The sequence below is a fragment of the Littorina saxatilis genome, linkage group LG2, assembly GCF_037325665.1.
Source record: "Littorina saxatilis isolate snail1 linkage group LG2, US_GU_Lsax_2.0, whole genome shotgun sequence".
NCBI lineage: Eukaryota > Metazoa > Mollusca > Gastropoda > Littorinimorpha > Littorinidae > Littorina > Littorina saxatilis.
In genome coordinates this window covers 40,797,482-40,809,323 of record NC_090246.1, presented here as the reverse complement: position 1 = coordinate 40,809,323, position 11,842 = coordinate 40,797,482, and the positions used below count along the sequence as shown (strand labels likewise).

Genomic DNA, 11,842 nt, shown 5'->3' with positions numbered 1-11,842 from the left:
ACAGTCATAATCTGATATATCCCCTGCTAAGGAACTGCTCCGTCTGGTCCGTGTCCGCAGATCCTTCGGTGAGGTCAGTGTCCCCGGCCATGCATGGTGCGTGTCCATTACTCACCGTTGGGTTCTCTCTTTGTTCACTGACCGCTTGTTCGTCATTCACAGCCATCCTGTTGGTGTGTCCACTGTCCCTTGGTGACTCCTTTTGTTCATCGTCAGGCAGCTTGCTTGGTTGCCTGGCTGCTAATGTCACTGGCTGGAGCTTCTGATCCAAGTCCATCTCCAGCTCCTTGACCGCGAACTCTTTTCTTTCCTGAACAATTTCTCCCACGCGGACACTGGTACCATCAAGAGTGTCGCTGTGCGAACTCAGGCTGTCCCCATCTTCTCCCACAACCGCGAGATCTTCAGTTGCACTCACGCTGTCATTGTTCTCTGAGCTGATCTCACTCGCCCCGTCTTTCTCCCCGATTACCACGTGCTCTTGCTCGAAGGTCACCGTGCCGTTTCTAGGCAACCCGGCTCCGTCCTCGACCTCGACCTTCTTCGTGGGGTTCAAGGTCGTCTTGGTGATATGCGCTGCGCTGACTGCCAGCTTCTCCAAGGACGGTCTCTGCTTTTTGTCCTTGGCCTTGCGAGCCTCGTCCTCGACCAGGCTGACCCTGGCCCTGGAGACGGAGAGGTGTGTGGACATGGAGTGGTTGGACAGCGCCGTCTGGCGGCACAGGATGCAGTTGAAGAAGTCGCGGGCCCCATGACGGAATTTCTCATTGAGGCCCCCGTACAGGATGGGGTTGATGGCGCTGTTGGTGTACATCAGGAACACGGCGGCGAAGTACACCGGCCTGTGCCACGCTGGGAGCTGTCAAAGACACAAAGAAATCACGACCTTGTTAGAGAAAGCGCTAATGACGAGATCTAAGAAACAAGGAGAAGTAAGATGTTTGTGAACATCAGGAACACGGCGGCGAAGTACACCGGCCTGTGCCGCGCTGGGAGCTGTCAAAGACACAAAAAAATCACGACCTAGCTAGAGACAGCGCTAATGACGAGATCTAAGAAACAAGGAGAAGTAAGATGTTTGTGTACATCAGGAACACGGCGGCGAAGTACACCGGCCTGTGCCACGCTGGGAGCTGTCAAAGACAAAAAGAAATCACGACCTAGCTAGAGACAGCGCTAATGACGAGATATAAGAAACAAGAAGTAAGAGTTTTAAATCTAGACAACAACAGTCTGTAAACGTTATGCGGGACCAGTCTCCTTGGTTTGTTTGTTTGTTTGTTTGCTTAACGCCCAGCCGACCACGAAGGGCCATATCAGGGCGGTGCTGCTTTGACATTTAACGTGCGCCACACACAAGACAGAAGTCGCAGCACAGGCTTCATGTCTCACCCAGTCACATTATTCTGACACCGGACCAACCAGTCCTAGCACTAACCCCATAATGCCAGACGCCAGGCGGAGCAGCCACTAGATTGCCAATTTTAAAGTCTTAGGTATGACCCGGCCGGGGTTCGAACCCACGACCTCCCGATCACGGGGCGGACGCCTTACCACTAGGCCACCGTGCCGGTAGTCTCCTTGGTACCTGAGATACAAAGAAACATTGAACTGAACAATCGACTGTCGTCCTTCATTTCATCTTAATTCATATATATGTGTCATGGACACCGATCACTGAAAATCCCTTGTTCATGTGTACGTTTTCTATTTTGTATGTGTTTTCCATTGTGTTTTTGTGCGTCTCAACGACAGATTGTGAGACAAGACCAAGCCTTAAATCTGAATCTTTGTTAAATAAAGTTTAGTTTAGTTTAGTTCAGTTCAGTTCAGTTCCGTTCAGTTCTCTCCCTCTCCAATTTCCCCCCATCTTTAACTGTTCTTCTTCCCCTTCGCCTTTTGCTTGTAATTCATGTATGTGTGTAAACAGAGAGTAAAAGTAGAACGACGATACGACGATGTTCAGCTGGTAAAAAAAAAAATTATATAAAAAAAAAAGAAAAAAAAAGTCATACCTTGTCTCCTATCTCGTGGCTGTAGATGGGGTAGAGGTTTGTGACCTGGAAGGGGATGGTGCAGATCATGAAGGTCACCAGGACTATCAGTAGCATCTTTACAACCTGCACATGTAGACATAGTGTAGTTGTATAGCGTTCCTTTCGAAACTCATTGATTGTGGTGACGCAGTTAATTAGGTCGAATATTGGTTGTATTCGTGATTCACATTTTACAATGCTGTGATTAAATCAAGTGCATATTTGCAGAGAACAAACAGTGACACCTACATATGTGTATTCGGGATATACGACAACGACAGCATTTGAAAGATGTTCTGATAAAGTCACGTCAATAACGTACACGACTTAATAGCTTATACAATCCTGTGACATGGGGTTGTTTCATTGCAAAATAGCTTTGTTCAAATTGATTCCCTGTTACATAGAAACTCAGAATGACAGCCGAATTTTACAGTTTTTCACAGATTATGTTATGCAGAAAGTGTTAACATGATTCATAGATGTAACAACATCAAAAGACAGGATGATAATTATACACCAACAGCCTCTATCTTTGATTTCTTAGAACTTAGCAATTTTACAATTTGTTGGGGAAAGCTTAGACAACAATCTAGATCTTTACGTTGTAAAAAACAAAAATCAAAAGATAGGGTTAACATACATGTGAACTACTCTAGACAAAGGACCTAGCTTCCCTTTTACCTGTAGCAATACCAACATGCAGGGAATATCGTAATACATGTGAGCTACTCTAGACAAAGGACCCAGCTTCCCTTTTACCTGTAGCAAAACCAACAGGTGGGGAAGAACTTAAGACATGACATGAAAGCTACCCTGGACAAAGGACCTAGGCAGCTTCCCTTTAGCCTGTACCTGTTTCTTCTTCTTCTTCGTTCACGGACTGAAACTCCCACGTTCCGTCATGTTTTTGCACGAGTGTATTTTTACGTGTATGACCGTTTTTACCCCGCCATTCAGGTAGCATACGCCGATTTCGGGGGAGCCTGTAACAATACCAACAGGAAACAGGGAATAACCTACATGCCATACCTTTCTCTTGGACCTTTTCTGCACGGTAGACATGGAGTTGCGTCCGGCGTCTGACTGGACACGGGAGAAGCGCAGCCTGTGGACGATGACCGCGTACACCACGGACATGACGGCCATGGGCAGCCAGTTGAGCACCACCGTCACCAGTGTCCAGTACGCGCGCTTGGACGTCACGCCTTGGTCGCAATCTCCGCTGCCTGGTGGACAAAGCTAGGCTTGATAACATATTTCTGTTGTGCTCGGTTTGAAAAAGTCCGTTCACACACACACACACACACACACGCACACGCACACACACTTTCTCTCTCTGACTCTCTCTATCTCTTCCTTTCTTTCTCTCTCTCCCCTACCCCCCCCCCCCCTCCCACCCTGCCCATTCTACTCTACCTGTGGTTGTGACAGGCCAGACATCAGTGCAGAATGTCTCCAAGTAGTCCTTCCACTGTCGCTCCGTGTAGGTGTAGAAAAACAAGGGAGGCAACCCGATGCCAAGGGCGCACAACCACAGGAAGACCACCACCACCCCAACCCTCCGTTCCGTGACGCGGGCCTTGAGGGGGAAGATGATGGCGAAGAACCTGTCACCCGCAATGGCCATCAACGTCATCACACTCGCCACCATCGCCGTCACTGTCAGCACACACACATGTAGGGAATTTGTATCATCTCAACATTTAAAGACATAAGACATAAGACATACGATCAGTTATAAGAGCATTGCCTTTCCTTCACGTGAACACCTTTTCTGCCAACCGTCAGCACACACAAATGTATAGAACCTTATCAGATCAACATTCAAAGGCCTAAGACGTAAGATAAATCATAAGAGCATTGCCTTTCCTTCATGTGAAAACATTTTCTGTCCACAATATCAGATCTGGCCAAGTTTTTGTTTGGTATAAGACCATCCCTCCACTTCGACTAATACTATAATTCAACATCCTGACGGCTTCCTGTGCAGAGGTGTTTTGTTTATAAATTGATTTGTTAAAAGCCCTGGTGAGACGGAAAGCCGTATGCTTGAAACGGGAAGGACTGCATCTATAGTATCGTTTTGCAGCTGTTGATTTACTTACAGCTTGAGTATACAATTACTCCAGCCGACATTTATACCCTGGAGTATTCTCGTCGAGTTTCACAATATGGTCCTTAAATCAAATCAAACTTAAATAGTAGCAATGAACCACGTCGACAATTACTTATTTTCTGCATGCAACTTAAAATGATTGAATGCCGACACATCTCAGTTAAAGACTCCAGAACTGGAGTTATTGTTTTGAACTGGGTTTTCCATTGAAAACGAATTATCTGCTCATCATTAATTTTTAATCGTGAAGTAAGATTATTGACTGATTGATAAAGTGTGTATGCACCATCAGCTACGAAAGTTTAAGTTATGCCGGTGTCTGCACTCTTTGTTCCTCTTTCTATAGTTTTGTTATCAGCTTGTTTACGTTTTGTAGTGAACAGAGCAGAACGGTGTAGCCATTTTTAATCGTTCTATTCTTAATCCATTCTAAATCGTTCTACCCTCCGTCGAATAGTAATAATTAGCATTGACAAAATCAACATAAACTTAACTTCCAATCCCAAAGTCCCCCTCCCCCATTGGACACATTTCTGGCAATAAATGGGTCGGCTGCTATGTTTTCAGCTCCACTTCGTTTGTATTCCAAATGCGAAAAGTGTACGAAAACTACTGCGATGCAAATGAAAGTAAATACAATTTTTAAAACCCCACACACCAAAAAGAAATTTAAAGAAAGAGAAAAGGAAAAAGAAGGGGGGGGGGGGTGGCGGCACTATTTAGCCCCACTGCTGCTTCTCAAAGTATCTATTGTTTTTCCGTATCTGTAGAACATATTCATTGGCACTAGTTAATTTTAGCAGAACATTGTTGCAAAAGACCGTTTGAATTTTGCCTGTTTGATTTGTATGTTTTTTGTTTGGTGGAGTTTCTTGTTTGTTTGTATAATATTTTACACTGGTAACTGTGATGCGAAGTTCCTCCGATGAGAAACCAACTTCGAATAAAGAACTACGAATGTTGTCCACAGTTCTGTCAACCCAAGAATCCCGCTAATGAGAGGACACCATAATGACAGAACACAGCGTGCATTCAGCCCCACGGGTGACCTGCTATGACAGTTACAACAGTACAATTATGGCCAAGCAAAGGAAGAACATTACAGATCTGACGGAAGACAAACAAACCTTGCACGAAACTGTTGAACTTGCACAGAAACGACCCCAAGGCCCAGCCATCTTGGTCCATGGAGATGACGTCAGTAGTCACGTGGATCCACATGGGTACGAGTGCAATAAGCAGGTCGGCCACCGCCATGTTGGCGATGTAACAGTTTGTAGTGCTGCGCATGCGCGGTGACCTCGCTACCACGATGATGACCAGAAGGTTCCCGAAGACTGCCACAACCTCCACGAGAACACAGGCTCCGATCTTGAGCCCTACTTCCCACTGGGGCAGAGGCAGAGGTAGATGGCCCGGAAAGTTGATGCCGCTGAAGTTCCTCTCTACAACTGGTTTGCAACCACTCATTGTAATGTCTGTTGCGCTGGTTTCAGGGTATGCTGAACATCGTTTTACACATAGTATACGAACCGAGAAATTCAATTTTCCCCTTTGTTGTTTGTCGCCCAGTAAGGCGTATGCGCAAGTCAAACTTGTTATAGCGAAATTATTATTCTGATGATTCTGTGCCCAGGCATGCTCTTCCTATCTTTGCCGCACTACGTCTGTGTTGTTTCACTTATAATTTGAAGAGGGCGAACTTTCAGCGGCGTAGAAGATGGATATAAAAATGAATAAGAAAAGTGTCGGCACAATGTAAACAGGTTATGTCAAAACGCTTCATTCAATGCTGATCTGAGAATTAGTTCAATGGCGTTTCAATGAATTTGTGCTGAACTGTTAAAAAAAAATGCAATGCATACACATCCATGGACAGTGCCTGGCACTGTAACATCTCAAAGTTATATCTCACCAAGGATTGGAAGAAAACGGCACTTCCCACAAATGAACACTCTCGTGCCCTAGATATTATATTGCATGTCATCCTGAACCCAGGTCAAAAATTAGTTACTTCCCTTCGGGTCTCATTCTATCCCTGGCAGGATGCCTTGGTTTTCCTTGTCTGGAGAGGAAATCGATTTTTTACATATTTAGATCTTTTCGTAATGTGTTATGGATATAAGCAGATTCGCGATCGTCGATAATGATTGTTCATCAGTTGTTGTGTAATTTTTAAATTACAAAGGAATTGATATGTAAGACAGTTTCAAGCGAGCTATTTTTCGCGGCTGTATTTACTGTGCAAACAACTCTAAATATGGCAAAAGTGTCACGTGATAATCAACCGTTTGGTTTCGGCGCTCGCTGGAGCAGACAATTTTTTCTGTAACCAGTTGACAGTGATGCAACCATATATTACGGTCTCCTTCAGGCAGCAGTCCCAAAATGTCGACTTGTTTTGACCTTAGAACGATGTCTTTATCATAACTGTGAAGAACAGAACCGAGACCACTGTCGAAGTCGGCCAATCTGCAATCATTTTCGTCTCGCGAACACTGCTCGCGAACAACATATGGGAGATAACTCTGTATTCTTGTTTTGATAGGAATTTAGCGTCCGGTCCGAGAGACAACTGGCGATAGCCGTGGAGCGATGATTATCAGAATGATTGCATGTACGAATGTGGCGAGTTTGACCCAGTTTTATCCAGTTTGTCAGCAAGCGAGAAAATGACAAGATTTAAGGAGTGTTCCGCACGTGACAAATAGCTGTTGCTGCTCGTCTCTCGTTGTCACCTACACCTGTTGTCAATATCACCTGCACAGAATAAATTTCCGGTAAAACATAATGATCAGAACGTGGGAGGTTTCTAAATTTTTGGTGAAAAAATTAAATGAATGAAATAACACAGATCGTAAAGGAAGGAATACTTTTTGGAAAGGAGTCAGTCTGTGATGAACCTTGTGAAATCAAGATACCATTCGTCACAAGAGGGAAATAAATAAAAGACAAATAAAATCGTAGGTCTTGGCACAGATAAACAAGTCGCGTGAGGCGAAAATACAACATTTAGTCAAGCTCAGTCGAACTCACAGAATGAAACTGAACGCATTGCATTTTTTCCGCAAGACCGTACACTCGTAGCATCGTCTGTCCACCGCTCGTGGCAAAGGCAGTGAAATTAACAATCCAGAAAAGCGCGGTAGCGGTTGCGCTGAGGAGGATAGCACGCTTTTCTATATCTCTATTCTTTTTAACTTTCTGAACGTGTTTTTAATCCAAACATATCATATCTATATGTTTTTGGAATCAGGAACAGACAAGGAATAAGATGAAATTGTTTTTAAATCGAGTTCGGAAATTTAATTCTAATCATAATTTTTATATTTTTAATTTTCAGAGCTTGTTTTTAATCCGAATATAACATATTTATATGTTTTTGGAATCAGAAAATTATGAAGAATAAGATAAACGTAATTTTGGATCGTTTTATAAAAAAATAATTTTAATTACAATTTTCAGATTTTTAATGACCAAAGTCATTTATTAATTTTTAAGCCTCCAAGCTGAAATGCAATACCAAAGTCCGGCCTTTGTCGAAGATTGCTTGGCCAAAATTTCAATCAATTTTATTGAGAAATGAGGGTGTGACAGTGCCGCCTCAACTTTTACAAAATGCCGGATATGACGTCATCAAAGACATTTATCGAAAAAATGAAAACAATATCTGGGGATATCATACCCAGGAACTCTCATGAAAAATTTCATAAAGATCGGTCCAGTAGTTTACTCTGAATCGCTCTACACACACACACACACACATACACCACGACCCTCGTCTCGATTCCTCCTCTATGTTAAAACATTTAGTCAAAACTTGACTAAATGTAAAAAGAAGAAGGAGAAAATCGAAAGCATGGTGATATGGACACACGCACAAAAAGGCTACAAAAAAACACAAAAACGATTTTTCTGCTTTCTTTATCGCTTCCTGCACTATTACTGGTATTGTGTTCCTCCCGTGTTTTCTTCTTTATCTATATTTTGTGTGTGTGATTTGTTTGTGATTGAACCGTTATGATGTTATTGGTTTTATGGTTCTTCGCATCCCCTGAATGCCAATTGTTTTTGTTTGTATTGGGTGTTTTTATTTTCAGCACTTCACGTGCGTAATCGTTTTGTGTTTCTATATTCTTTATTATCGCTCCATCACGGTCAGATTGCCGCGATGTATGATACTTCCTGGTGTCGACATTTTCTCTTCATCTCTCTTAGCATTTTTGTTCGTTCGGGTTTTTTTTCCTTTTCCCTTTAAAAAAAATAAATCCAATTTCACTTCTTCATTTTGCTTCTTTCGGAGCATCCTCGCCCCCATTAGGCTTTATCCTATTTATACGTGTTCTAACAAAAATCAACAAACAAACAAACAAGGAAAAGAAATCGCTTTGTTGTAAAACATCTAATTCAGTAAATGAGACACAGTTTCGTCAGAAATCACATCAATCAATCAATCAATATGAGGCTTATATCGCGCGTATTCCGTGGGTACAGTTCTAAGCGCAGGGATTTTTATTTAAATTTTTTTTTTAATGCAATTTATTTCGCGCACATATTCAAGGCGCAGGGATTTATTTAGGCCGTGTGAGATGGAGTTTGTTTTACACAATACATCACGCATTCACATCGACCAGCAGATCGCAGCCATTTCGGCGCATATCCTACTTTTCACGGCCTATTATTCCAAGTCACACGGGTATGTTGGTGGACATTTTTATCTATGCCTATACAATTTTGCCAGGAAAGACCCTTTTGTCAATCGTGGGATCTTTAACGTGCACACCCCAATGTAGTGTACACGAAGGGACCTCGGTTTTTCGTCTCATCCGAAAGACTAGCACTTGAACCCACCACCTAGGTGAGGAAAGGGGGGAGAAAATTGCTAACGCCCTGACCCAGGGTCGAACTCGCAACCTCTCGCTTCCGAGCGCAAGTGCGTTACCACTCGGCCACCCAGTCCACCATCATGTGTCATAGGTCCACAAGCTGTGACGTGACAGTATCGTGTGAATTAAAAAGAAGCACAGGCCATCCACATTGGTATCTGTTCAAAGTTCTTGCAAAGCTTTGATGTTTTGTCTGAAAAAAATGATGATGTGTGTGTCTGCACGTACACGTACAATTTCCACGACGTAGACTCTGTTGTCGCGGAAGTTTGATTCCGGCTGTAACGAGTTTATTTTATTTTATTTACTTATTTATTGATTCATTCATTTTTTATCAGACTGCTGTGTTCAATACTGCGTTCTCGTTTACACCTCGTAGAGACTGTCTTCAAAGAGCTGCTGTCGCTTCAAAATAGTGAGAATCAGTCGCAGCTGACACCAGATAAAACGGTCGGTATAACAGGAATTGATAGTATATATTTTCTTCTGAAAATGTGCCGAAATGGCAATTTTCGGAAGTTTTAGAAAGCCCAAGCTTGGCATCATGTTTCCCCACCGTAAAAACAACAACAAAACAACAGTTTGGCAATTCTGTCAAAATGACAAAAACATGTTCAGCGATTTGAAGGTAAGTTTTGGTGTCTCTCCGACTGCCAAGGCCACGCGACATCACTGGCATAATGAATCATTTTCTCTCACCATTATTTTGTCTGGCGCCTGTGGCAAATAATGCGTTCTTGTTTACAGCTCGCAGATATTGTCCTCAAAGGGCTGCTGTCGCGCTGAAACGATGGTAACCGCAAGAACGTAAAGAAAAATGGTTGATTAAAATCAACATGGCCGAAGCAATGTTTTCATAAAAGAAGCGGTCTTGTTGTATTTGGGTTAAATGTGTTGCAGAGTATTTGAAAATACGTAGGCATAAAAACATGCAAAGAAGAGTGATAAGTCCCTGTGTGAATATAGTCAAGTGGAAAAATTGATTCTTATGTATCACACTAGTTTTACTGCAGTCCCTCTCATGAACGGACACCCTAGGGCCAGTGCAAACCTGTCCGTACATTGCAGGTGGCCGGTCACGGGAGAGGCCCTCCCCCCCCCCCCCCCATCACACACACTCAGACACACTGACGGACTGAGTGAGTCTTTGCTACTGGTGAACGAGCTCAACTTGTACTAAAACAATAAGGTCTACTACAACTTATAACTGAAAGGAAAAAAACCCCTGTCCTGTAAAAATGACGTTAAATCAACGGTGTCAGAAAAAGAGAGATAAAAGAAATCCTCAAATTCCTGAGGATACAGGCACCCCATGAAAGCAGTCACGAACATACTCACAGAGGCACACATGCTTGTGCACATACTTTGCAAAAATATGAATTGAAAACCTGCATGTTGTAATTTCTTTTTTTCTGGCTTTATTGAATGCTTCAGGCAGTGACTTTTCCCTGTCCAGTTTCCTCTTTCGTCTCTCTTACCCCTCTCTTACCCACACCCCCACCCCCCTTCCCCTCCCCGGCCACTCCCTTTACCCAGCCCCGACAGCACAAACTTCTAATCTGCAAGGCAGAGTACACATTTTCTAAAAGGAAGACTACTCCTCTTCAATTATATCCCGAGATCTTCCAGCTGTCTCCACCATAAGCCAAGTGGTCGAGTCTTATACCCCCATTCCACACAACCGTTCTAGGTCCCGTTCCCAAGGAACGGTGCGGGCACGGGAGGGATCGGGAGAGAACCGCAATGAAACGTAAATGATCGTTAACGGAACTGCTTTGAACGGTATATAATTATACCGGTAGGGTCGGTAGGGACGGTTGAGTTTGGGCTGGATGTTCAAATGTTTAGCCGTTCCGAGCCCTCCCGATCAGAATGAACGGTAATGGAACCTCAACCCATCGGTAACGGAACGCTTGGATCGACCAGATTTAACAATAAACGATTGGACAGACTCAAATATCAATATGTTATTACGAACAGAATATTGCTCGCTACCTTTTAATAATATTTCCACGCGTCTAAAGTGAACAGGCAACGAATTGATTGTTGTCAGACGAGCATCTGCAGTTTAATAAATAATGTTCGGCTGTTTCATTTGGATCACCGCAAACACGCTGTGCGTTATCTTTTAGATGGCGTTTACACAAGTCTGAATTAAGGTTACTAATATTTAAACGCATTCTGCAGTGTTGAACTTCTGTCTGTCGTTTTCCAAAATAATAATAAGCTGGTACACTATGATCAGGACTCTGTAAATAATGCTTAAACTCGCTTATTGAATTTGTTGCTTTAATCACATCAGGCAAATTATTCCATAAAACTGTGGAGAATGGAATGAAGGATGTTCGGAATATATGTCTGTCCTATGTGCTGGTACGAATCTTTTGAATGGTCGTCTTCTGTGGTTGGGATTTAGTGAAGAGACTAGTGGTGGCAAGAGGTTAATTAAATATTGTGGACATTTACCATGAACCATTTTGTGAAATAAAATTAATTTATGTCGTTTTCGGCGTTCCTTTAAACTACAAAAACCACTTTCTTTGTAAATCTTATCATGGCTTGTTCCCCGCACACCGCCAATTATAACACGTAATGCTTCAAGGTGTTGGCATCTTCTCCACTGAAAGCAAGAACCCAAAGACTGAAGACCAAAGTGCTTACCCCACTTCTGACCCGAACCACCCCCCTCCTGCTGGGCCACGTGCACTCAAGTTAACACAAGACTGACACCTCTGCTTTGACCTGTGTGCCAGAGAAAGAGATTGAGAGAGAGACAGATCTATACACACACAGACACTAAG

The 11,842-nt window shown here is 43.1% G+C and overlaps 1 protein-coding gene across 1 annotated transcript in view; it reads right to left on the bottom strand.

The window, feature by feature from the left end:
* The window catches only part of LOC138959001 (substance-P receptor-like), a gene marked incomplete in the record, with an annotated part of 35,579 nt that overhangs the window by 2,656 nt on the left and 21,081 nt on the right, over positions 1 to 11,842 (bottom strand). The window contains 5 exon segments of the mRNA XM_070330357.1: positions 1 to 859; positions 2,016 to 2,120; positions 3,069 to 3,265; positions 3,456 to 3,698; positions 5,283 to 6,915. Of these exon segments, the coding sequence (XP_070186458.1) occupies positions 5 to 859; positions 2,016 to 2,120; positions 3,069 to 3,265; positions 3,456 to 3,698; positions 5,283 to 5,625 (1,743 nt within the window).